The sequence below is a fragment of the Hippopotamus amphibius genome, chromosome 2 (genome assembly GCF_030028045.1).
Source record: "Hippopotamus amphibius kiboko isolate mHipAmp2 chromosome 2, mHipAmp2.hap2, whole genome shotgun sequence".
In the NCBI taxonomy this organism is placed as follows: domain Eukaryota; kingdom Metazoa; phylum Chordata; class Mammalia; order Artiodactyla; family Hippopotamidae; genus Hippopotamus; species Hippopotamus amphibius.
The window spans coordinates 143,470,159-143,497,412 of NC_080187.1; the positions used below are offsets into that span (position 1 = coordinate 143,470,159).

The window sequence follows — 27,254 nt, forward strand, 5'->3', positions numbered from 1 at the left end:
AAAAATCCTTTTTAGACAACCCCTGCAATCTTTCTGGAAGTTGCAAATAAAATAATTGGAGTGAAAGTGTAATTAGAAAGAGCATGCCAGAAAGTTTAGCCAGGAAAAATATAAGCTAGGAAAATCAGTCCACATTAAAACAAACATAAAGAATCATTTAAAAATAAAAATAAAAAAATAAAGTAGTGGGTGGAGCATTGCGATGATTCATTAGTAAGTAATTTGTAGTTATTAGTCAAACTGATTGATGTATGGCTCCAGATTACTAATTCTGACCGTTCTTTTTCAAATGCTTGCTCTCGCTAATGGGAATGGAGTACAAATCACTGGTACCATCGGAAAAACAGATCTCAGGTATAAGGTTGTGGATTACAAATGTCTTATTATACAAAAGACAGAACATTTAAGCTGCTGTGCGTTTCAGCACGTTTCATTCTGAGGCCTAGTAAAAATTTAAATGACATTTTACAGGAAACTCTTAACTCAAAGTCCATTAATAGTTTTTGGATTGTTCAGGCATCTGCTGCTTTCAAGAAGGTGAATGAAGGAGGAGGAAAAGTTATCAATTAACTTTGGTTCCAGGCTGACAGATAAATTAGGCTTTAAAGAGCAACTGGACTTACTTTACTAACAAAACCAGACTTTCAGGTAATCTGGATTTCAGGTAATTCATATTTAGAGAGGACTATGAGAAATATGCTTGAGAAACATGGTTATCAGAATGGTCACTGAATTAACTATTGACTATGGATTTCTGAAGCAGGTTGTACAGAGGAGCTTAAAGTTTCTCTGGAGGGCTATTTAGGAAAAAATAGGACAGTGTATCGGTGGAATGCTGCCAGAGGTAGAAAATTATTTAGAGAGCCATTTGGGATATCTTCCACTTTAGTGACTTAGGTTCAAGAGACTTGAAAAATTGGCCCCTTTTTCAATCTCTGTATTTTCAGTGATGTGTTATAAGAAAAAAATCTCAAGTTTTGGGGAATTACCTGAAACCATTTAGCAAGGCAGTACATAATTGTACCATGATAATTTTTTTTACATTTTTATGCATTTAATTAATTTTTAAAGTTTTATTGAAATATAGTTGATTTACAATGTTGTGTTAATTTCTGCTATACAGCAAAGTGATTCAGTTATATTCTTTTTCATATTCTTTTCTGTTATGGTTTATCTCAGGATATTGAATATAATTCCCTGTGCTATACAGTAAGACCTTGTTTATCCGTTCTATATATAATAGTTTGCATCTGCTAATCCCAAACTACCAATCCTCCCCTCCCCCAACCCCTCCCCCTTGGCAGCCCCAAGTCTGTTCTCTATGTCTGTGAGTCTGTTTTGTAGATATGTCATTTGTGTCATATTTAAAATTTTATTTATTTATTTTTATTTGGTTGCACCAGGTCTTAGTCGTGACAGGCAGGCTCCTTAGTTGTGGCATGCAAACTCTTAGTTGCAGCATATGGAATCTAGTTCCCTGACCAGGGATCGAACCTGGGCCTCTGCATTGGGAGCACGGAGTCTTTTTTTTTTTAATACATTTATTTATTTATTTATTTATTTATGTATTTATTTATTTATTTTTATTGGCTGTATTTGGTCTTCATTGCTAGACACAGGCTTTCTCTAGTTGTGGCAAGGGAGGGCTACTCTTTGTTGTGGTGCACAGGCTTCTCATTGTGGTGGCTTCTCTTGTTGTGGAGCACAGGCTCTAGGTGCTCAGGCTTCAGTAGTTGTAGCATGCAGGCTCAATAGTTGTGGCTCATGGGCTCTAGAGCACAGGCTCAGTAATTGTGACACATGGGCTTAATTGCTCTGATGCATGTGGGATCTTCCTGGACCAGGGATCAAACCCATGTCCCCTGCATTGGCAGATGGATTCTTAACCACTGCACCACCAGGGAGGTCCCTATTTGTGGACTTTTTAATGATGGCCATTCTGACCAGAATGAGGTGGTATCTCATTGTAGTTTTGATTTGTATTTCTCTAATAATTAACAATTATGAGCATCTTTTCATGTGCCTATTGGCCATCCATATGTCTCCTTTGGAGAAATGTCTATTTAGGTTTTCTGCCTATTTTTCTTTCTTTCTTTCTTTTTTTTAATTTACTTTTATTTTTTAATTGAAGTATAGTTGATTTACAATGTTGTGCCAATCTCTGCTGTATAGCAAAGTGACTCAGTTATACACATGTAGACATTCTTTTTTTTATGTTCTTTTCCACTATGGTTTATCCCAGGATATTGAATATAGTTCCCTGTGCTGTACAGTAGGATCTTGTTGTTTATTCATTCTATATGTAGTAGTTTACATCTGCTAATCCCAAACTCCCAGTCCTTCCCTCCCCCACCCCTCTCCGCCCTGGCAACCTATGTCTATTCTCTATATCTGTGAGTCTGTTTCTGTTTTGTAGATAGGTTCATTTGTGCCACATATAAGTGATATCATATGGTGTTTGTTTTTCTCTTTCTGACTTACTTCACTTAGTCTGATAATCTCTAGTTGCAGCCATGTTTCTGCAGATGGTATTATTTCATTCTTTCTTATGGCTAAGTAGTATTCTGTTGTATAAATGTATCACATCTGTATCCATTCATCTGTCAATGGACATTTAGGTTGTTTCCATGTCTTGGCTATTGTGAATAGTGCTGCTATGAACATAGAGGTGCGTGTGTCTTTTTGAATTATAGTTTAGTCTGAGTGTATGTCTAGGAGTGGGATTGCTGGATCATATGGTAATTCTATTTTTAGTTTTCTGAGGAACCTCCAAACTGTTTTCCAAGTGGCTGCACCAACTTACATTCCCACCAATAGTGTAGGAGGGGGTTCCCTTTTCTCTACACCCTCTCCAGCATTTGTTATTTACAGACTTTTTTTTTTAAAGATTTATTTTATTATTTATTTATTTATGGCTGTGTTGGGTCTTTGTTGCTGCACACGGGCTTTCTCTAGCTGTGGCACGCACGGGCTAGTCTTCATTGCGGTGAGCGGGTTTCTCATTGCAATGGCTTCTCATTGCACAGCACGGGCTCTGGGCGTTCAGGCTTCAGTAGTTGCAGCATGTGGGCTCAGTAGTTGTAGCTCTCAGGCTCTAGAGCGCAGGCTCAGTAGTTGTGGTGCACCCTGGGCTTAGTTGATCAGAGGCATGTGGGATCTTCCCGGCCCAGGGATCGAACCCGTGTCCCCTGCATTGGCAGGCAGATTCTTAACCACTGTGTCACCAGGGAAGCCCTGTAGACTTTTTAATGACGACCATTCTGACCAGTGTGAAGTGGTACCTCATTGTACTTTTGATTTGCATTTCTCTAATAATTAGTGATGTTGAGCATCTTTTCATGTGCCTGCTGGTCATCTGTATGTATTCTTTGGAGAAATGTCTGCTAAGGTCTTCTGCCCATTTTTCAGTTGGGTTGTTTGGTTTTTTTGTTGTTGGGTTGTATGAGCTATTTGTATATTTCAGAGATTAAGCCCTTGTCTGTCTCATCATTTGCAAATATTTTCTCCCATTCTGTAGGTTGTCTTTTCATTTTGGGTTTTTTTATTTTTTATTTTTTTTTATGGTTTCCTTTACTGTGTAAAAGCTTGTAGGTTTGGTTAGGTCCCATTTGTTTAATTTTGTTTTTTATTTCTATTGCCTTGGGAGACTGACCTAGGAAAACATTGGTATGATTTATGTCAGAGAATGTTTTCCCTATGTTTCTCTTCTAGGCATTTTATGGTGTCAGGTCTTATATTTAAGTCTTTAAGCCACTTCAAGTTTATTTTTGTATATGGTGTGAGGGTGTGTTCTAACTTCATTGATTTACATGTGATTGTCCAACTTTCCTAACATCACATGCCGAAGAGACTGTCTTTTCCCCATTGTGTATTCTTGCCTCCTTTGTTGAAGATTAATTGTCCTTAGGTGTGTGGGTTTATTTCTGGGCTGTCTATTCTGTTCCATTTATCCATATGTCTGTTTTTGTGCCAGTGCCATGCTGTTTTGATTACTGTAGATTTGTAGTATTGTCTGAAGTCTGGGAGGGTTATGCCTCCTGCTTTGTTCTTTTTCCTCAGGACTGCTTTGGCAATTCTGGGCCTTGTATGGTTCCACATAAATTTTAGGGTTATTTGTTCTATTTCTGTGAAAAATGCCCTGCGTAATTTGATGGGGATCACCTTAAATCTGTAGATTGCTTTGGGTAGTATACCATGATAATTAATATTCACGATTTCACTCAGGCATTGTAAAATCATACAGCTTTTTTGAAACATCAAGTTATTTGTTCAGAAATGCTTCTTGAATGTTTATTATATGCAAGACACTGTTCTAAGTGTTGGATTCAGCAGTGAATACAACTCACACACTTGCCCTTTTAGAGCTTACATTTTAATAACAAAAAAACCATAATAAATAAGCAAATCTTATATTAAATGGTAATAAGTGCTATGGAGAGAAATCAAGCAGAGAAAGGGGATAAGAAGTACTGAAGGTATGGGAAAGGGGAGTTGTAGTGTTAAAGAGATTAGTCAGGGGAATTCCCTGGTGGTCCAGTGGTTAAGAATCCGTCTTGCAATGCAGGGGACACGGGTTCCATCCCTGGTCGGGGAACTAAGATCCCACATACCGCAGAGCAGCTGAGCCTATGAGCCACAACTACTGAGCCCACACACCACAACCAGAGACACTGCACGTCACAACTAGAGAAGTCCACATGCCACAACAAAGAGCCCGTGCACTGCAACGAAGAGCCTGCACACTGCGACGAAAGATCCTACGTGCCACAACTAAGACCCAGTGCAGCCATAAATAAATAAACAAATATTTTAAAAAAGAGAGAGAGAGATTGGTCAGAAAAGGCCTCCCCTGAGAAGGTAATCTTTAAGAAAAGACCCAAAGGCAGCAAAGAGCAAGCTGTGGGACACGTAGGGGAAGACATTGGCATTTGAGGGAATAGCAAATGCCAGTGCCTGAGGCAGGATAGTGCCTGGTGGGTTCCAAAAAGAACAAGGAGTCCAGTGTGACTGGAGTAGAGTATAGGGCTTTGCAGGCCTTTGTAAATGCACTTATCATTCTAAGATAAGCAGTCACTGGAGGATTTTGAGGGCATGGAGGCTTGAGGCTTCTGTGTAAACAGTAAGCTTAAGGAGGCCAAGGCAGAAGCAGGGAGACCAGTTAAAAGATCAGGGCAATTGTACAGGCAAGAGACCAAGAGATGATAGTGGTGACCTGGACCAGGGAGGTAAAGGCAGAGGTGGAGAGGAGTGAGATTCTGGCTGTCTTTTGAAAGTAAGGCTAATGGCAGGGATGTAAGAAAGAGGTGTCAGATGATATAAGAATTAAGTTCATATAATTGGAACGTTGGGAAGAGTTTTTTGATTCTTTGAAAATTGTACTGTCATGAGAACTGCTTCCAGCATATTTGGTAATTCCAAACACCCATTTTCCAATCAAATTGGATTTGTTAAAGTAATCAGCTCCAAGGGACGTTTAGCTTTGTCATTATAACAAATCATATTTAGGCCTATCTGCTGGAGTTTAGCAGTCCACTTGCTGTATAGGTGTTTGTCTTGGTTTTAATTGGATTTGAGATCTATATATTTTATCCCAGTTTTGTGTCATTTTCTTTTGTAAAAGTAATTTGTTCGACTAAATGAATTAGGAATCATCTGGTTTTCAATTGTCACAAATTTAAAAACTTAAGATTATGTGCCAGATTTTTAAAAAATAACAGCTTTATTGAGATATAATCCTCATACCATACAATTCACTTGTTTAATGTGTACAATTTAATGATTTTCAGTATATTCATTTAGTTGTACAACTGTCACCACAAACAGTTAACATTTTTATCATCCCTTTAAAAAACTTTTACCCACTAGCAGTAAATCCCCTTTTCCCAGCCACCTCCCTCTCCTGAATCCCAGCCCTAGGCAGCTACTAATCCACTTCTGTCTCTATAGATTTGCCTATTCTGGATATTTCAAATAAATGGAATCATGATATGGTCTCTTTTGTGACTGGCTCCTTTCACTTGGCATAATGTTTTCAAGTTTATTGTCAAATATTATTCCATTGTATAGGTATATCATATTTACCTATTCATTAGTTGATGGCCATTTGGGTTGTTTATACTTTTTGGCTATTATAAATGATGTTGCCATAAATATTTGTGTACAGGTTTTATGTGGATATATGTTTTCATTTCTCTAAGATAAATACCTAGGAATAGAATTGTTGGGTTGTATGGTAACTCTATATTTAACTGTATGAGGAACTGCTAGACTGTTTTCCAAGGTGGCTGCACCATTTTACATTCCGACCTGCAGTGTACAAAGGTTCTAATTTTGCCATGTCCTTGCCAACACTTGTTACTATCTTTTCTATTATAGCCATCCTAATGGTATTTCTTTGTGTTTTTTGTTTTTTTTTTGTTTTGTTTTTTGGTCATGGCACACAGCTTGTGGGACCTTAGTTCCCTGACCAGGGACGGCACCTAGGTCCCCGGCAGTGGAAGTACAGAGTCCTAACCACTGGACCGCCAGGGAATTCCCTTCTTTGTGGTTTTGACTTGCATTTCCCTGGTGTATGATGATGTTGAGCATCTTTTTGCGTGCTCATTGGCCATTTGTATATCTTCTTTAGAGAAAGATCTATTCAGATGCTTTGCCTGTTGTATCATATTTTTTTATTGCTCAGAAAAGCGATCACTTTACATTCTGGATGTTTTACACAGCTAGGCAGCACTGCTTGTAAATCTGTTGTCAATATCTGAGAAGCATACATTCTGAAGGTAGGTAGAAGTTAGAAACATATTGAACCTTTGGCAGGAATTCAAGGCTATTCATTTTACATTTATTGGACAGTTACTGTGTGTTAGGGTCAGGTAAAATAAAGATGGATAAGATGTGATGGTCCCTGCCCTGGAGTTTATGGTCTGCTGTCTAGGGAGATAACTGTGAGGAATCACAGCTGTCCATAGGGGGTGGTGGCAGATGAAGGTAATGTGCAGAAGCACAGCTGCTCAAAAACTGGGACCTGCACATGGTTGAGTGAGGAACACTGTCCAGAAAACCTCTGCAAGTTCAATTGGCTGGAATTTTAGGGAGGGAAGGAGGTGTGGGAGGAATTAAGAGACAAACCTGGAGAAAGTATTTAGAAGGCCCTTCCTCTGAAGGTGGTTACTGTGTTTCCTGAGGACTGTTGGAAGCTTTGAGGGGAGTAGTTAAGCAGGGGCCTGATTGGATTTCGTTTTTGTGAGAACCTAGCTGTCCTGTGGAGATTGGCTATGATGAAGTGAGCCAGACTGGAGAATGCTGGAGAGCACTCTCTGAGGTGTAGTGCCTCTCAGAGCAGTGCCCCAGGCTGGTCTGGCTCAGCTCTCAGGTTTTGCATTCAGACTGAATATTGACCACAGTTTAGATCTTGTAGGTTATTTTAAATAAAATGCTAAAATTAGGATTTTGACTTGTGCATTCTTTTATCTTAAAAGTGAAGTGCAAAGGGATTATTTGTGTGAGGAGGCACTTTAGTTAAACTTGAGTTAATTGAGATTATATTAAATGCCTTAATTATCTGTTAACATTTCTAAAATGGAGTACGGTAAATTCTTTTAAACACTTCATTATGTGGGCATTGATACTAGCTATCTGGTATAGGCAACTGGTATTTGTGCAAAAGCTTTTCTTCAACTATGGCAGGCAACCTTTAAATTGGGATTTCTCAGCTAGAGAAATGTCTTGGATGTGACTATATTAAACCTGATGGAGAAACTGATGTTCTTGGAGATCTAGGCTGGTGATTCAGAATCCCTGAATATGCTGTGACAGAAAGGGGGCCAGTGAGAGCCTATGGCCTCATCATTTGTACACAAGGAGCTTCAGTGACTTGTTCCAGGCCTCCTGCCTGACACAAAGCACATTCAGAGTTTAGTTTCTCTGGTGCCAGAGCAGTCTCTTTGTTATGCAGGTATACCAAGAAAGGAGAGAAAATCTCTGTTATTTAAGTGCTGTGTGAAGCAGACTAAGAGTTATCATTTTTATTTATTTATTTTTTTGGCTGTGTTGAGTCTTTGTTGTTGCACATGGGCTTCCTCTAGTTGTGGCGAGCAGGGCTTCTCTTCGTTGCGGTTCATGGGCTTCTCATTGTGGTGGCTTCTCTTGTTGCAGAGCACAGGCTCTAGGTGTGCAGGCTTCAGTAGTTGTGGCGCACGGGCTTAGTTGTGGCGCACAGGCTTAGTTGCTCCGCAGTATGTGGGATCGTCTCAGACCAGGGATCAAACCCATGTCCCTTGCATTGGCAGGCAGATTTGTAACCACTGTGCCACCAGGGAAGTCCCAGGGTTATCATTTTTTTAATTTTATTTTTTATTTATTTATTGGCTGCGTTAGGTCCTCATTGCTGCACACGGACTTTCCCCAGTGGTGGTGTGAGGGCTTCTCACTGCAGTGGCCTCTCCTGCTGCGGAGCACAGGCTCTAGGCACGTGGGCTTCAGCAGCTGTGGCACACGGGCTCAGTAGTTGTGGCTCGAGGGCTCTAGAGTGCAGGCTCAGCAGCCGTGGCACACAGGCTTATTAGTTGCTCCGCAGCATGTGGAATCCTCCCGGCCCAGGGATCGAACCCGTGTCCCCTGCACTGGCAGGTGGACCGTCAACCACTGCGCCACCAGGGAAGTCCCAGGGTTATCATTTTTACAGTAGAGTTTTTTTGGGAATTTCCAGGCGGGCCAGTGGTTAAGACTCTATGCTTTCATTGCTGAGGGCGCAGGTTCCATCCCTGGTCAGGGAACTAAGAGGCCAAAAGCTGCACCATGCAGCCAAAAAAAAAATAAAGCAGCTAATTTGCTTTCTTTTTTTTTTTTAAAGGTAAAACACAAAGTACCCAGTTAAATTTGTATTTCAGATAAACAATGAATAAAGTTTTAAATAAACTTTGTAATTGAAGAATAACATACATTCAGAAATGTACACAGACTTTCCTGGTAGTCCAGTGGTTAAGGCTCCTTGCTCCCAATGCAGGGGGCCCGGGTTTGATCCCTGGTCAGGGAACTCGATCCCGCATGCTGCACTGAGACCCAGGGCAGCCAAATAAATAAATAGATAAATAAATATTTTTTTAAAAAATGTACACAGATTAAGTGCAAACTTGATGGATTTTCATGAAGTCACCACACACTGTGCAACCAGCCCTCATTGTGCCCTCTCCAAAAGTCACCACTTCCCAGGACCATGGCAACCACTATCCTGACTTCTCAAAGCAAAGTTTAGTTCTGCCTGTTTTTTGTTGTTGTTTTTTTTTTTTTTTTTTTTTTTGGCTTTTGGTTTTTTTTAGGCACATGGGCTTAGTTGCTCCGTGGTATGTGGGATTTTCCTGGAGCAGGGACCAAACCCACGTCCCCTACATTGGGAGGCGGATTCTTAACCATTGCGCCACGTAGGAAGTCCTTAGTTCCACCTGTTTTTGAACCCTGTATAAATAGCATCACACAGTGATAGATGCGTGCTTAAATGGCTGTTTTTTCTCCTCTTCCTCAACTTTTTGTTTCGTTTTTCCACATTAGTTGTTTCTTTTACCTCCTTTTTTCCCTTTAAAATTTGAGGTGTAATTTACATACAGTAAAATTGGCTCATTTTACATGTACAGTTTGAGTTTTGGTCACTGTGTATAGTTATGTGATCACCATCAAGATCTAGAACTATTCTGTCACCCTAAAAAAAGTTTCCTTGTGCCCCTTTGCAGTTGATCCCCTGCCCTGATTCCAGGCAGCTAATTTGCTTTCTTTCAGTATAGTTTTGCCTTTTCTAAAATTTCATAAGATGGAATCATATAGTATGTAGTCTTTTTGCATTTGACCGCTTTCATTTAGCATAGTTCAACACGATGTTTCTGAGATTCATCCATGTTTTGTATTCATTGCTGTACTATTCCACGGTAGGACTGTACTGTTTCTCCATTCTGTTGATTGACATGTAGGTTGTTTCTACCTTATGCTATTATGACTAGTGCTGCTTTAATCATTCAGGTACGTACCTTTGGTATATATGTGTGCATTTCTGCTGGGTATGTGTGTAGACATGGAACTTCTGGGTTCAGCTTTAGCAGATACTGCCAACAGTTTTCAAAGTGGTTGTACCAATTCACACTCCAACCAATAGTATATGAAAGTTCTGGCTTTTCTGTATACTCACCAACACTTGATAATTTTTAAAATTTCAGCCATTCTGTAAAGTAACAGTTGTAATTTAAGAACAACAACAAGGCCACCTACTGAATGGAAGAAGATATTTGAAAACAGTATATCTGATAAGGGGTTAATATCCAAAATATACAAAGAACTTACACAACTCAACAAACAGCCTGATTAAAAAATGGGCAGAGGATCTGAATAGACATTTTTCCAAGGAAGACATACAGATGGTCATCAGGCACATGAAAAGATGCTCAACATCACTAATCAAAAGGGAAATGCAAATCAAAACCACAATGGGATAATCACCTCACAACTGTCAGAATGGCTATTATTAAAGACAACAGATAACACATATTCGTGAGGATGTAGAGAAAAGGAACCCTTGTGCACTGTTGGTGGGGATATAAATTGGAGTAGCCACTATGGAAAACAGTATGGAGACTCCTCAAAAAATTAAAAATAGAACTACCATATGATCCAGCAATTCCACTCCTGGGTATTTATCTAAAGAAAACAAAACTCTAATTAGAAAAGATATATGCACCCCTATGATTACTGCAGCACTATTTATTTATTTATTTATTTTTACTCAGTGAAGATATACTAAAGTATTTCTAAAGAAATACTTTAGAGAATTTTAATTAAATTGGCATATTTAAGTCCAAAAAGATAAAGTGGACATTGTCAGTGTATCTTCAGCCCTTGCCTTAAAAGGCAAGTGAATACAATTTGAAACATAGGTGAATCTTGCTCTGTTCTATAAGACAGTGAAGGGATCTTCTCAATATTTAAATATATTAACATAACCAGTTATAGAAAACTAAATATAAAACCAATCTCCTATAGGGTTTGAGAAGGCACTCACCATCTCCCTGAAAAGTTTAACATTTCTTATTCAAGTTTAATCATCTCTTTAGAAGGGGAAAAGAGTGATAGCACTTATTGAACTGGAACTGCTACCAAAATTAAAAAAGCTGACCATATTCATTTAGCCACAAGCCAATCTTATTTAAATCAGGACAGAAATATTACATCAGCCATTCATGATCTGAAGCCTAGTGTATGAGATCAATTTAAATATGGTACACATAAAAAGTCATGAGACATCTGTTTGATAATAAATAAGGCAGTGGCCAACTATTACTCATTAGTAGCTTGTTTGAGATAGACTATCAAGTCTGCCCTCTCTCCCTTCTTCTTAATGCCAGCAAAGATCATTTTTGTTCCAGGGATGTACTTCTTGGGATTCTCCAAATACTCCATCTCCGTCTCCTCTCCCCAGGTGATGCCTTTGTTCTTGTTGGCATCTGTGTAAGAGAATCCAGGAGACTGACCCATCTTTTGCCCAAACAGACCATGGAGATTTGGCCCAGTCTTGTGCTTGCCTCCCTTTTCCACAGTATGGCACTAGGCACACTTCTGAACAAAAATCTTCTTGCCCTTCTCAACATAACCCATTTTCAAATCGTTCTTTCCCGGTGCATGCCTAAGTGGGGGCCGCTGGCAAGCTGAACCGCTTTCTAAGCCCAAGGACACGCCGGTCCGCGCCTATGTATGGGTGTTAGTGCAACCCCAGCACTATTTATAACAGCCAAGATATGGAAGCAACCTAAGTGCCCATCAGTACATGAAAGAATAAACATACAGACAGGTGCGCGCACGCACACACACACATATACACACACACAGGAATATTACTGAGCCATAAAAAAGAATGAAATCTTGCCATTTGTGACAACATGGACCTAGAGGGCATTATGCTAAGTGAAATAAGTCAGACAAAGACAAATACCATGTGATTTCACTTATATGTGGAATTTAAAAAGACAAAATAAATAAACATAATAACCTAAACACAGTTATAGGGACTTCCTTGGTGGCACAGTGTTGAGAATCTGCCTGCCAATGCAGGGGACATGTGTTCAATCCCTGGTCTGGGAAGATCCCACATGCCACGGAACAACTTAAGCTCTCACACCACAACTACTGAGCCCACACACTGCAACTACTGAGCCCATGTGCAACTGCTGAAGCCCACGCGCCTAGAGCCCATGCTCCTAGAGCCCATGCTCCACAACAAGAGAATCCACTGCAGTGAGCAGCTAGCACAGGGCAACGAGAGTAGCCCTGGCTCGCCGCAACTAGAGAAAGCCCGCGCACAGCAACAAAGACCCAATGCAGCCAAAAATAAATTAAAAAAAAAAAGGTTCCTTTAAAAAATAAGTAAAATAAACACAGTTATAGATACAGAGAACAAACAGGAATTTTCCAAGAGGGATGGGGGTAGGAGGAGGAGATAAATAGATGAGGCAGATTAAGAAATACAAAATTCCAGTTGCAAAATAAATTAGTCACAGGTATGAAATGTACAGTATGGGGAACATAGTAACTATGTAATGTCTTTGTATGGTGACATATCGCAGCTAGACTTATTGTGGTGATTAGTTTGAAATGTATAGAAATATCAAATCACTATATTCTGTAACAGGAACTAACATAGTATTATAGGTCTATTACATTTCAAAAACAAACTAAGAAACTCATAGAAAAAGAGATTAGAGTGTTAGGTTATCAGAGCCTGGGGGTGGGGGGAAGAGGGAATTGGATGAGAGCAGTCAAAAGGTTATAAGACAAATCAGTCCCCCACCCCCCAACAATTATAAGCCCTTTTTATTTTTTTATTTATTAAAATTTTTTTTTAAATTTTTTAAAATTTTATTTTTATTTGCGTTGGGTCTTCATTGCTGCACGTGGGCTTTTCTCTAGTTGTGGCTAGAGGGGGCTACTCTTCATTGTGGTGGGCGGGCTTGTCATCACGGTGGCTTCTCTTGTTGCAAAGCACGGGCCCTAGGTGTGTGGGCTTCAGTAATTGCAGCACGCAGGCTCAGTAGTTGTGGCTCGTGGGCTCTAGAGCACAGGCTCAATAGTTGTGGTGCACAGGCTTAGTTGCTCCATGATGTGGGATCTTCCCAGACCAGGGCTTGAACCTGTGTACTCTGCATTAGCAGGTGGATTCTTAACCACTGCACCACCAGGAAAGTCTGATAAATCAGTTTTAAAATAAATAAGTACTAGGGATGTGATTTACAAAATGACAAGTATAATTGGCACCACGGTGTGTTATTTATGAAAGTTGTTAAGAGAGTAAATCCTGAGTTCTCATCATATGAAAAGTAATTTTTTTACCTATATGAGATAATGGATGTTTACTAAACTTGGGATAATCACTTTATGCTGTATGTGAATCAAATCATTATGCTGTACACCTTAAACTTATGCAGTGCTATATGTCATTTATAGCTTAATAAAACTGGAAGGGGAAAAAATGAATAACAAAATTGCAATAAATTGCCAGCTATTTTATAGGAGCTGACATTTTTGTCTGTTTTTTTCTTTAATAAAAGCATTTAAAATTCTGTATTATACTGCCATAGGTAGAATCATTGATCGAAGTCCAGATTCTGAGTATTATTCAGAAGACTGAACTTCCACAATGTATTGATAATATGATTCTGGATTTTGCTTTGCCAGTGTTGTGGTGTTTGGAGGGGGAAGGACAGGGGAGTGGTTAAAGATGAGTTAAGCTGAATGCTTGTTTTCAATTTGTTTTAGCCTTGAGCCCACTGAGAAACTAGTTTGTTTAGTTTCTATAAATACTGCTTATGGTCTGGAGGCAGTGGCTCATGTAGCTGGCTTCTCTTTTGCTTTTTAGTGAGGTGCTGGCAGAGGAGTCCATAGTATGTCTCCAGAAAGCCCTGAATCACCTTCGGGAAATATGGGAATTGATTGGGATTCCAGAGGACCAGCGGTTACAAAGAACTGAGGTTGTAAAGAAGCACATCAAGGTGAGTTGAATAGCACTGGTCTCATCGCAGTGGGACAGGATGTTGGTGTCTCATCTAAGGTAGCATATAGAAGTGACACTAGGATGTCACAGGCTCCTCCTGGTTTTATTTTTAAGTCCTTTCTTAAAAATTTGAAATTATGAGGGTTTTGGTGTTAAATTTGTTGTCTGAGGCCAATGCGGGAAAAAATCCAAAACTTTTATGGGACTGTTTTCTCTTTGTAGGACCTCCTGGATATGATGATTGCTGAAGAGGAAAGCCTGAAGGAAAGGCTCATCAAAAGCATAGCCATCTGTCAAAAAGAGTTGAACACTCTGTGCATCGAGTTACATGTTGAGCCACTTCAGGTACATGGCAGGGTGTCAGGGGATCCTGCTTGGGTCTGAGATTTAGGGAAGAATTTTGATTTGGGGCTACAGGTGGAAAGTTTCTTTGTAGGACTGATACTGGACATGAGAAATGGGGAAAACATGCTGCCTAGTTACTTGGCTTCAGCAAAGCAATTTTCACTTATGTAAAGAGTTGCCCTGTTGAGAGATGAAGCAGCTAAGTGTTGCAATGTTTTAATCAAAAACAAGCTTCCTCCTACTATCAATTTGTAGGACATAAAATTTGTTTTTAACTCTGAGCTAGGCATAGATGATATCATTCCATTCTTTGAAAGAAAATGAAAAGGGCTACTTAAGAAACAAAAGTAACTAGTGATATAAGGGAAAGTTACCCAAAAAACCCTGCCATTGTGGATTTTTTTCTTTTTCTTTTAAGCTCTTTATAGGAATATAAGTGCTTTACACTCTTGTACCAGTTTTTGAGGTACACCAAAGTGAATCAGCTGTATTTATACATATATCCCCATATCCCCTCCCTCCCGCGACTCCCTCCCACCCTCCTTGTCCTTGTGGATTTTTTTCATACTCAAAAGCTGCACGCCATTGAACCAGCCAGAACGGCCACTTGAGAATAAATGTCTCTACAGCTGGAATATCAAGAGAGTGTAGTCAGATTCAGGGCATGCCATGCTTATCTGTGTACCTTGCCGAGAGGTTGCTGTCCTGTGGTCCGGCACAAGTGAGGCCTGAATGAAGACACCAGCCAGCATTACATGAATGACAGAGGGACCCCAAACCAGGGATATGTTAGCCCTGGTCAGAACCAATAAAAACAGTGTTGGGATCATAAGAACGAAGACAAATGTGGAGCTTGGGCAGGTAGTTAGAATAGATGTGGGTGCAGGAACAGCACACAATGGGTAACGTGGTGCCACTCTCAGGTCACTCTCCCTGTTACAGGAAGAACTGCCTGGGTATCTAGATGGAGTCAGCCTAGGAGGAGGAGACGGTCTTTCAAGGGTTAAGGATAATTCATACCTGGTGGCCAGGAACAATCAGGCAGACTATGACACCAGTAGAGCTTCCTGAAATCAACATAAGTGGCATAAATAGCGTTGATTTTGGACAAATTCTTTCTTTAGTCTTTTTTATTTTTTAACTTTCAATATGCAATTGGGTGAGAAGTTAGGCATACAGTAGTATGTCTCCCTTAAATTATATGGCAGTTCTTAGTTCACCAATGTTGAATAAAATTTATAGGACATATAATGGCCACTTTTTTTTCTTCTCCTGCTTATCAGTTAGGAGTAGAGCAAAGGAGTAAGTACTAAATTGATTTTTATTGGTTAAGTGATGTTTAGGATTACTGGGATAAACATTTAGTTATGAGCGACATATACTACCCTATAGCTAAGTCAAAAGCAAGCTTTTCAACCAGTTTTTACCTCTTGTAAAGGTGCCCTGGTACCTTTCCTTATTGGGGACCTTCGTTAGGGGACCCTCTTTGTGCTGTATTCTGTTAGCTATAAGTTGACTTATTTGTAAGTTTAACTAAAAGTCTGTCATCCTAGTCCTCTTTCATTGTCTTCTCATCCTTTAAAGAAATCCACTTGGAATCTTAACAGTGGTGCATTGTCTCATACAGGAAGAAGGAGAGACGACCATCTTGCAGCTAGAAAAGGATTTGCGCACTCAGGTAGAACTGATGAGAAAACAGAAAAAGGAGAGAAAACAAGAACTGAAACTACTTCAAGAGCAAGATCAAGAACTGTGTGAAATTCTTTGCACCCCCCACTATGACATTGACGACACCTCAGTTCCCAGCTTAGAAGAGCTGAGCCAGTTTAGACAACATGTGGCAACTTTGAAGGAAACAAAGGTATGCTTACATTCATACTTCCTAAAGGTCATTTGACTTTCCTGTAGGTATCTTGTAATCTTTTTCTTTTATAGGCATCTAGGCGTGAGGAGTTTGTCAACATAAAGAGACAGATCATACTGTGTATGGAAGAATTAGAACACACACCGGACACAAGCTTTGAAAGAGATGTAGTGTGTGAAGATGAAGATGCCTTTTGTTTATCTTTGGAAAATATTGCAACACTACAGAAGTTGCTACGGCAGGTAATGTCTACTCAAATTATGGCCTAGGATCTCTGTAGTATCCAGCAATTTGAGAAAACGGACAGTGTTTTCCTTTAAGATAATGAGATGGTATTGTATGAAATACAACCTTGATTTTTTAAACAAAAACCTTAATTTATATATAGCTCTGAGAATGTGAAATTGAGATTTTTTTTTAAAAAAAAAAAACATTATTTAGTTAGTCAGTTAGTTAGTTATTCATATTTAGGCTATGCCAGGTCATAGTTGCAGCATGCATGCACGATCTAGTTCCGTGACCAGGGATGGAACCCTGGTCCCCTGCATTGGGAGCACAGAATCTTACCCACTGGACCACCAGGGAAGTCCCCTGAAATTGAGATTTGGGATGAAATAATAATAGTCATTTGAATTAGCTTAGTGTTCAATTGGGAAAAAAATTTTTTTAATTAAAAATTTGAATCTTAACTCTTGGGAGTTTGAGATCCCACCATAATGACAGCCTTACAGTTTGTTTTCTGAAGTCATGAAAACACACCTCTTCACAATCAAGAAATAGTGCTTCTTCTCCATGTGGGTACAGATGTATCTTTGTGGGAGGCCAGAGGGCCAGTTTTCTCTGTGCTGCTATCTTTGCTTGCTATAACTCCTGGCTTTCATTGCTACAGCTGGAAATGCGAAAATCACAAAACGAAGCAGTGTGTGAGGGGCTGCGTGCTCAGATACGAGAGCTCTGGGAGAGGCTGCAAATACCTGCAGAAGAGAGAGAAGCTGTGGCCACGGTTATGACTGGGTCGAAGGCCAAGGTCCGGAAAGCGGTAAGAAACCCAAAGGGCGCTGGATCAGCATTTTGGTGTCAAATCTGATGTCTTTACCAGCTTCTGCCTCGAGTGAGCCTGTTTTTAAGACAAACATCAGAAAAGGATGGCAGGAGCCTGCTCATCTTTTATCTTTGGCATGTGTTTCTTAGATTTCTGGCTCTTATGATGTCATTGTTATAAAGAGTGTTGACTTACCTTTGTGGTTTTGTATTGTAATTTTATTAAAAAGGGGAAAAATATTTTGCAAACTAGGTGACTGTACAAGTGTGACAAGCACTTTTAACAGGTCTCTTTTGTTTTAGCTGCAATTAGAAGTGGATCGGTTGGAAGAACTGAAAATGCAAAACATGAAGAAAGTGATTGAGGCAATACGAGTGGAGCTGGCTCAGTACTGGGACCAGTGTTTTTATAGCCAGGAGCAGAGACAAGCTTTTGCCCCTTACTATTCCGGTTCGTACAGAAGTATCACTCTTCATGTGGCCTACTCACTTGTCTTTTACAAGTGCAGACATTCACTGGGAAGTATTTCCTCTACTGAATAGACACAGCTACCTTTCCAAGCCATTCAGCATAAATTGCCATTCCTGTTCAAATAAGCATTTGCAAATGCTGTTGGGAAATAAGGGATCTCTTGGTTTCTGAAGCATTATACCTCTGTAGTCTAGTTGTGAACCTCAGGTTTATCAGGTGCTTACTCTTCCAGGTGCAATGTCAAACTCTTAACAGGATTATCTCACTTAGTTCTCATGTCAAGAGATGAGGACACGAGGCACATAGTGTTGAACAACTTAACCCAGAGACACACAGCAGGTTAATGGCAGAGCCCACATTTGAGCCCACGGAGTATGACCCCAGGGGCCCAATGGAATTCTAGTCTGACCTGAACTGAATATAAAGGTGATGCCATCTTTACTAAATTCAACATTTTGGGACATTTTCTATGACTCAGCCCTCTATTGGGCAGGGTAGAAAGGAAGAATATGAAAGAAACCTAAGACAAGGCAAGAGATGACAGAGTTTTGAGAATTTTAGTCATTTTGATCCACACCCTAGTCCCTTAGTCTCTAGTCCCACCAGGCTAATGGTGACAAACCTGGCTTTTATTATCCACAACACTTACTCATGTATCATTTTTACCATAAGGAAGAAAAATCTATTTCCATTTTAGGGGGATGAGGGATTAGTAAATTGGGATACTAAACACTAGAGGAATTTTTTTAAAACGACTGGGCCTGTATCTTGCAGAGGACTACACAGAAAATCTGCTCCAGCTCCATGATGCCGAGATTGTGCAGTTACGAAACTACTATGAGGTTCACAAAGAACTCTTTGAAGGTGTCCAGAAGTGGGAAGAAAGCTGGAGGATTTTCTTAGAGTTTGAGGTACTGCCCTAGTTTTTGTCTGTTTTCCTTAGAGTACAATGAAGTGTTAAGAAAGCATCCCCTGTATAGAGTAAGAGGCCTGTTTCCTTTGCTCTTTACCAGGTTTCTAATACCCTGTCTTTATCATTAAGTCTGTAAATTACTGCTAATCCATCTGTATTTGTCAAGCTTATATGCAGAAACATATAAAAGAAAAACCCAAAATTAATGCCTTCAATAAGGCTGAAATTTCTTGCATAAAGGAAGTCTGGAGGTAGGCAGTGTAAGGCACGTATGGCTGTTCCACAGTCAGTGGGGTCCCAGGCTTTGCCAGCTCATAGCTTCTCTATCACTAAGGGGTGGGTCTTATCCTCGGGTCCAAGGTTGTTCTAAAGCCCCCACCATAGCATTTCAGGCAGCATGGTGGAGAAGGGAACACAGAAGGCATTGCCCCTCCACCCCCTCTAAGAGCTTTTCCCAGGCTCTCTTCACAGCATCTCTGCTTAAATGCCACACCAACTACTGGCAAAGCTGTAAGAATTGCTACCACAGATAAATTCAGGTTCTGTTACTATGGAAGAAGAGAAAAATGGATGTTGGGGCAGGCAACTAACACTCTTTACTGTTCCAACTTTTGCTGTTATCTTAGAAATTTGCCTGGGCATTGGGGCACATTTGTGTACTCTGAATTCCTTTTCTTCTGATAAACTTAGCATGAATAGTTTCCCTTAGAGCATTTTAGAGCTCAGAGCTGGGACTAGGATGAGGCAAGTGAGGCACCTTGGGCACGAAATTCAAAAAGACTCATTCTCAGGTTCATACTGGCCCTGTTAGAGCTTGAACAGGCCTTTAGAGAATCCCGAGTTTAACTCCTTCAAGTTTACAGGCAAGAAACTAGGACTCAGAGTGGAAAAAACTGTGAGAGCTCACAGCTGTTTAAGAGCAGGTATTCTAGTCCTTAGTTACTCCTTATTTCTGGTTGAAAGCAAGCAGGAGGAGGAGTAAAAGTCAATAAAGAGCTCAGCCATAAAAAAGGAAATTTGGGGGGGCTTTCCTGGTGGTCCAGTGGTTACGACTCCATACTTCCACTCCAGGGAGCTCAGGTTTGATCCCTGCTGGGGGAACTAAGATCCTGCATGCCATGCAGGGCAGCCCAAAAAAAAAAAAAAAGAAAAGAAGAAAAAATTTTTGCCATTTGCAACAACATGGATATTTAGCTTAGTGAAAACTCAGACAGAGAGACAAATACTGTATGATCCCACTTATATGCAGAATCTAGAAAATAAACCAGGGAATATAACAAAAAAAACAATCACAGAGAACAAACTAATGTTACCGGCGGGGGGGGGGGGGGGGGGAGGGCAATGTAGGAGTAGGAGATTAAGATGTTCAAACTACTAAGTATGAAATAAATAAGCTACGAGGATATATTATATAGCATGGAATATAGCCAATATTTTATAATAACTATAAATGGAGTATAACCTTCAAAAATTGTGAATCACTGTTGTACACCTAAAACTTATATAATATTGTAAATCAACTATACGTCAATTAAAAATATATGTACATATATATATAAAGCCAATGAAGAGCCAAATAAGCAACCAATATTTAAGAAAAAATAAGAAACTAATTACCATTCCTTTTAGTTATTGCTTATTTGCAGTTACTAATCAATCAGTCTGGAAGGAAAATAGAATTTATCAGTTTGCCCCCAAATTGTCAAGATTGTTTCTAAACTTTTCTGATTATCTGCCTCATTTTTTAGTGTATTCACCTAATTTACATTTACAAATTTTATACTTATATTACTGTTCTGATATACTGTATATACTGTAGAATAACAAAAAACAGAGAAGTTAAAAAGAATAAGAAGCCTAACATTTTACATTTTTTGTCCATTTTGTGAGGGTTAATTTAATAAAAACCAGATTATCTATAAACCCCTTAACTGAGCACATTTATTCTGTGTTGTCTCAATATGCTAGAAGTGAGTGGGTAAGTAGGCGTGCCACCACCAAGCCCTCTGAATGTGGACCTCCCCCTTGTCCTTCCACATACCCCATTTCCTATTGGTGACGTCTGTACCAAGGAAGGGAGCCAGTGACATTGTGCACTAAATATTAAAGCCTGTCTTACTTTTTAGATTTAAAAGGAAACAGTAGTTTTCCTACGCCCCAGTATATGATCTTGCATATGCCCAAGAGTGTTCATACCCCACTCCCTGCCTTAGAAAGCCACCATTTCTCCCTGCTAAAAGTGAAAGGGAATGCAAAACTCTGAAGTCTCCTTAAAAATATGTATCCATTTATTAGAGCAAGGATTCTTAGCAGAAGTGACTGATCTGACTGTCTGAAGTTTACTCTAATTAAAATGTATTTTTCACAGAGAAAAGCTTCAGATCCAAGTCGATTTACAAATCGTGGAGGAAATCTTCTAAAAGAAGAAAAGCAGCGAGCCAAGCTCCAAAAAACACTCCCTAAGGTAATATTGTTGCTGAAAGAGTTTTTGGTGCTTGGCTACAAAATATCTCACTTTTTGTATATCCTTTGCTTTGAATCACTTTTTTTTTTTAAAGAACTTTTATTGAGATACGGTTAACAGACAATAAACAGCATATATTTAGAGTGTACAATTTGGTATCCCAATCTCCCAATTCATTCCCCCCAACCCTCCCCGCTTTCCCCACTTGGTGTCCATGTGTTTGTTCTCTACACCTGTGTCTTTATTTCTCCCTTGCATTTCCTCTTTCATAGTTGTTAGCATTTGCCTTATGTATTGAGATGCTCCTATATTGGGTGTATATATATTTATAATTGTTAACTCCTCTTCTTGGATTGATCCCTTGATCTTTATGTAATGTCCTTTCTTGCCTCTTGTAACATTTTTTATTTTAAAGTCTATTTTATCTGATATGAGTATTGCCACTCCAGCTTTCTTTTGATTTTTATTTGCATGGAATATCTTTTTCCATCCCCTCACTTTCAGTCTGTATGTGTCCCTAGGTCTGAAGTGGGTCTCTTGGAGACAGCATATATATGGGTCTTGTTTCTGTATCCATTCAACCAGCCTGTGTCTTTTGGTTGGTGCATTTAGTCCATTTACATTCAAGGTAATTATTGATATGTATGTTCCTATTACCATTTTATTAATTGTTTTGTTGTTGTTTCTGTAGGTCCTTTCCTTCTCTTACGTTTCCCGCTTAGAGAAGTTCCTCTAGCATTTGTTGTAGGGCTGGTTTGGTGGTGCTGAATTCTTTTAGCTGTTGCTTGTCTGTAAAACTTTTGATTTCTCTGTCAAATCTGAATGAGATCCTTGCTGGGTAGAGTATTCTTGGTTGTAGGTTCTTCCCTTTCTTCACTTTAAATATATCCTGCCACTCCCTCCTGGCTTGCAGAGTTTCTGCTGAGAAATCAGCTGTTACCCTTATGGGAGTCCCCTTGTATGTTACTTGTCATTTTTCCCTTGTTGCTTTTAATAACTTTTCCCTGTCTTTAATTTTTGTAAGTTTGACTACCATGTGTCTTGGCATGTTTCCCCTTGGGTTTATCCTGCCTGGACTCTCTGCACTTCCTGGACTTGGGTAGCTATTTCCTTTCCCATGTTAGGGAAGTTTTCAACTATAATCTCTTCCAATATCTTCTCAGGTCCTTTTCCTCTCTCTTCTCCTTCTGGGACCCCTATAATGCGAATGTTGGTGCGTTTAACATTGTCCCAGAGGTCTCTTAGGCTGTCTTCAGTTCTTTTCATTCTTTTTTCTTTATACTTTTCTGCATCAGTGATTATCACCATTCTGTCTTCCAGGTCACTTATTTGCCCTTCTGCCTCAGTTAATCTGCTGTTGGTTCCTTCTAGTGTATTTTTCATTTCAGTTATTTTGTTGCATATCTCTGTTTGTTTGCTCTTTAATTCTTCTAGGTCTTTGGTAAACTTTTCAATCTTTGCATCCAGTCTTTTTTCAAAGTCCTGGATCATCTTCACCATCATTATTCTGAATTCTTTTTCTGGCAGGGTGCCTATCTCCTCTTCATTTGGTTGTTTTTCTGGGGTTTTATCCTATCCCTTCATCTGGTACAAAGTCCTCTGCTTTTTCATTTTCTCTATCTTTCTGTGGCTGTGGTTTTCAGTTCCACAAGACGAAATACTGCTGATACTGCTTGATCCTGCTGTCTGCCCTCTTGTGGGGGAAGCTATCTAGGAGGCTCAAGTGGGTGCTTCCTGATGGGAGGGACTGATGGTGGGTAAGGGCTGGGTGGACAGAGCTCAGTAAGACTTTAATCCGATTTGGTGGGTGGTGCTCAGTAAAACTTTAATCTGCTTGTCTGCCAACGGGTGGGGCTGTGTTCCCACCTTGTTGGTTGTTTGGCCTGAGGCTACCTAGTGCTGGAGCTTACAGGCTCTTTGGTGGGGCTAATGGCGGACTCTGGGAGGGCTCACACCAATGAGCACTTGCCAGAACCCCTGCCGCCTGTGCCCCTGGCTCCTTGGTGAGCCACAGCTGCCCCCCCCACCTCTGCAGGCAACCCCCCAACACCAGCAGGTAGGTCTGGTTCAGTCTCCTGTGGGGTCACTGCTCCTTCCCCCGGGTCCTGGTGAGCACACTTTTTTGTGTGCTCCCCAAGAGTGGAGTCTCTGTTTCCCCCAGTCCTGTGGAGGTCCTGCAATCAAATCCCGCTGGCTTTCAAAGTCTGATTCTCTGGAGATTCCTCCTCCTGTTGCGGGACTCCCAGGTTGGGAAGCCTGACATGGGGCTCAGAACCCTCACTTTAGTGGGTGGACTTCTGCAGTATAACTGTTCTCCAGTTTGTGAGTCACCCACCCAGCATTTATGGGATTTGATTTTAACACGATTGCGCCCCTTCTACCATCTCATTGTGGCTTCTCCTTTGTCTCTGGATGTGGGGTGTCTTTTTTGGTGAGTTCCAGTGTCTTTCTGTTGATGATTGTTCAGCAGTTAGTTGTAATTCCGGTGCTCTTGCAAGAGGGAGTGAGCGCATGTCCTCTTACTCTGCCATCTTGATCCTATATCCTGCTTTGAATCATTTTGCCCCAAAACTGTCTTCTCTTCCAAAGCTTAGCAAGGATAATAAGTATATACTGGGCCTTCCTAGTATAGGCAACTGAATGTCAAGTTTTATTAGCTTTTTAGGGCTGCCATAACAAAGTATCAGAGACTGGTTGGCTTAAACAACAGAAATTCATTTCCTCACAATTCTGGAGGCTAAAAGTCTGAGATCAAGGTGTCAGCAGGGTTGGTGTCTTCCGAGGCCTTTCTCCTGGCTCCAGATAGTTGTCTTCTCCTTGTATCTTCACGTGGGCTTCCTTCTCTATGTGTCTGTGTCCAAATTTTCTTTTTTATTAAGTAGTTAATTTGTTTGGCTGCATTGGATCTTCGTTGCAGTGTTTGGGCTTCTCTCTAGCTCTCCAGTTGTGTTGTGGGTTCTAGAGCGTGTGGGCTTAGTTGCCTCGCAGCATGTGGGATCTTAGTTCCCCGCCAGAGATTGAACCCACATCCCCTGCACTGGAAGGTGGGTTCTTCTTAACCACTGGACCACCAGGGAAGTCCCCCAAATTTTCTTATAAGGCTACCAGACATGTTGGATTAGGACCCACCCTGATGACCTCATTTTAAGTTTACCTCTATGTCCAAATAAAGCCAAATTCTGAGGTACTGGGGATTAGGACTTCAGCATATGAATATGGCAGGGGACATAATTCAGCCCATAGCACAAGGTAATAATTAGCACTTATTGAATTAAGTGCCAGATACTGTTTCAAAGTGCTTTCCATTTATTAATTCATTTAATCATCACAACATCCTTAAGATTTAATTCCATTTTTACAGATGAGGAAACTGAGGCACTGAGAACTTAAGTAACTTGCCCACCTCTTCACAGGCAGAGAGAGATTCCAGATTGGAGCCTAGATAGTGCTGCTTTAGCGTACTTTGCCTGCTTAATGTTGCTGGTCTCCCCCAGTGCTGCCTCCAACTTCACACACCAAAATGTTAGTGGTCAGGCTCTGGGCCTTTTCCCACCTTCATGTGTATTATGAATGAACCATCCCCAGACAGTGATTTCTGGCCACTCCAACCTTTTCCCACGTGGGTTCAGCTACCTGAAGTCAGGCTAATGATTCCCTGGGGAGGGAGGAAGCATTCTTCAGGAGAATCATTTCTTTCGGGTTTCACACCAAAAATTTGAAATATGTCCTTGTTTCTGGTCTCAGTTGGAAGAGGAGTTGAAAGCAAGGATTGAAATGTGGGAACAGGAGCATTCAAAAGCATTTGTGGTGAATGGGCAGAAATTCATGGAGTACGTAACAGAACAGTGGGAGATGCACCGACTGGAGAAAGAGAAAGCCAAGCAAGAACGAGTAAGTGAACCCAGTTTGGGAGGAGGGGAAGATAGCATGAGTGAGCAGCCCAGAGTCTGCCAGGGCTCTAGGTTGGTTGAAGAAGTAGTAGCTCATGGCAGCTCTTTTTTAGCTGTGGGTGCAGAGACTTGCACTAGATTTCTGGCCCTGCCTCTGCCCCCATCCCAGACCTGTTCTCCTTCTGGGATTTATCACTCTTGCTTCTGACTTTCACATAGCAACTAAAGAACAAGAAGCAAACGGAGACAGAGATGCTCTACGGCAGCACTCCGCGAACACCCAACAAGCGGCGAGGACTGACACCTGGCACCCCGGGCAAAGTGCGCAAGGTAAACATGAGGCTGTGTGAACTGCTATGTATGAAGCATTTTTTTTTTCTAATGGCTTAATTTTTTTTTAATTATTTATTTTATTTATTGGCTGCATTGCATCTTCGTTGCTGCACATGGGCTGTCTGTAGTTGCGGAGAGAGGGGGCTACTCTTCATTGCAGTGCGTGGGCTTCTCATTGCTGTGGCTTCTCTTGTTTTGGAGCACGGGCTCTAAGCGTGCAGGCGTCAGTAGTTGTGGTGCATGGGCTCAGTAGTTGGGGCGCACAGGCTTAGTTGCTCCATGACATGTGGGATCTTCCTGGACCAGGGCTCAAACCTGTGTCCCCTGCATTGGCAGGCGCATTCTTAACCACTGCACCACCTGGAAGCCCCACGAGGCATTTTTGAGGCCACAGGGCTCTTGCCCATCTCTTGTCTTCTGTCCTGCAGAGATGGGAAAGGGTTTTTCTAGCCTTCTAGGTTGAGTCCATTTGAAAGTGTGAATGGAAAACAGCAGTTCAATCCTGAGTAGCGACTTGACAGTGACAGTCAGGGAGTGGCCAGCTTTGATGTGTGCCAGTTGTTGAGTCCCAGATTAAACTTAGAGGGGCAGCAGCAGCTGCCAACATTCTGTAATGATGAAGACATTTAGAGGTTCATTCTGTAATTTCAACAAGTGACCATGGCAACTATGTGAAAGACTTTCATGCTTGGCAAATGGAATACCTAATACTTTTTAATCTCTAAAGCAGGAAATCAGGGAGTTCATCCTTCCTTTTTTTCTTTTAAACCTTTTCTTTGATAAATGAAGTGAAACTTTGTTTTCCTTTTCTCTCCTCTACTCATATTTTATAACATATAAAACGTTTTAAAAATCACCTGTAATGTAACTCCAAGAGAACCAATGAGAATATTTGGTGATTCTCCTGCTTCTGTAAAAAGCTTTTCAAAAGAGTGAATTTTCACAAAATAGAGATCACATATAATTTTGATTTCTGTTTTTTCCCTAGTTGGTATTGGTTGTTTTTTTGTTTTTCATAGCATCAAACTTTCTTCAAATACATGCTCATTATTAGCTGTATATTCTGTTCTTTTGACATACTGTCATTAAAGTAGTTCCCTGTTGTTTGATATTAGAAGACAGCCCATGATCTCAAGAGTGCTGCATACATTTCTGAAGTCCTGGCTGCACTGATCAGTCTGTGATACCAAAGCGATTATAACAATTTATGCTTCCAGTGGCAGTGCCTAAGTGTTATGCTGGCTCCAATCTTTGCCAACATGTGATATTTTCAGACTTTACAATTTTTTGCCCATCTGATGGGTGTGAAGAAATGTCTCATTATAATTTTAGTTCGCATTTCCCTAATTACTAATGAAGTTGAACCTTTTGCCGTGTTCATTAGCTTTCTGGATTTCCTTTTCTGAGAAGACTTTTGGACAGTTTTTCTGTTGGAACATTTGTTTCTTTCTTGCAAATTTTATAGGAATTCTTTGTATGTTCTGGATGCTACTTACTTGTCAGTTGTGTTATAATAGCTTTTCCCAGCATTTGTGTGTGTCTTCTGTAGCCTGTCTTTTTATTCTTTACAGTGTTTTGTTGATGAACAAAAAGTTCTCAATTTTAATGTAGTAAAAATGTTTTCAATCTGTTTTCTTAATGGCTTCTATTTGCAAATAATCTATCCATGACCTGAGGCACACAGATATTTTTCTGTGTTGCATTTCCTAGTTTGTGTCTTGTATTTGAATAGTTTTGCTATCCCATTTAAGGTTTCTAATCCACCTAGAGTTTTTCTTTTTTTGTTAAGATATACTTTTTTTTAAATGAGTTAATTTTTTTTTGGCTGCATTGCGTCTTTGTTGCGGTGCACAGGCTTTCTCTAGTTATGGCAAGTGGGGGCTACTTTTCGTTGTGGTACACGGGCTTCTCA

The 27,254-nt window shown here is 40.4% G+C and overlaps 2 protein-coding genes and 1 pseudogene across 10 annotated transcripts in view; 1 reads left to right on the plus strand and 2 right to left on the minus strand.

The window, feature by feature from the left end:
• The window catches only part of PRC1 (protein regulator of cytokinesis 1), a 34,279-nt gene that overhangs the window by 1,521 nt on the left and 5,504 nt on the right, over positions 1 to 27,254 (plus strand). For all 7 annotated transcript variants that reach the window (XM_057719947.1, XM_057719942.1, XM_057719943.1 and 4 more), the window contains 10 exons: positions 13,886 to 14,018; positions 14,243 to 14,365; positions 15,993 to 16,226; positions 16,301 to 16,471; positions 17,119 to 17,268; positions 17,574 to 17,721; positions 18,517 to 18,653; positions 21,024 to 21,119; positions 24,864 to 25,010; positions 25,229 to 25,339. In XM_057719947.1, coding sequence (XP_057575930.1) covers positions 14,255 to 14,365; positions 15,993 to 16,226; positions 16,301 to 16,471; positions 17,119 to 17,268; positions 17,574 to 17,721; positions 18,517 to 18,653; positions 21,024 to 21,119; positions 24,864 to 25,010; positions 25,229 to 25,339 — 1,305 coding nt within the window. In that variant the 5' untranslated portion in view covers positions 13,886 to 14,018; positions 14,243 to 14,254. The remainder of the gene's footprint in view (positions 1 to 13,885; positions 14,019 to 14,242; positions 14,366 to 15,992; positions 16,227 to 16,300; positions 16,472 to 17,118; positions 17,269 to 17,573; positions 17,722 to 18,516; positions 18,654 to 21,023; positions 21,120 to 24,863; positions 25,011 to 25,228; positions 25,340 to 27,254) is intronic.
• Positions 1 to 27,254, minus strand: part of RCCD1 (RCC1 domain containing 1) — a 53,664-nt gene that overhangs the window by 1,134 nt on the left and 25,276 nt on the right. The gene's annotated exons all lie outside the window — the stretch shown is intronic.
• Positions 11,273 to 11,739, minus strand: LOC130843989 (cytochrome c-like; annotated as a pseudogene).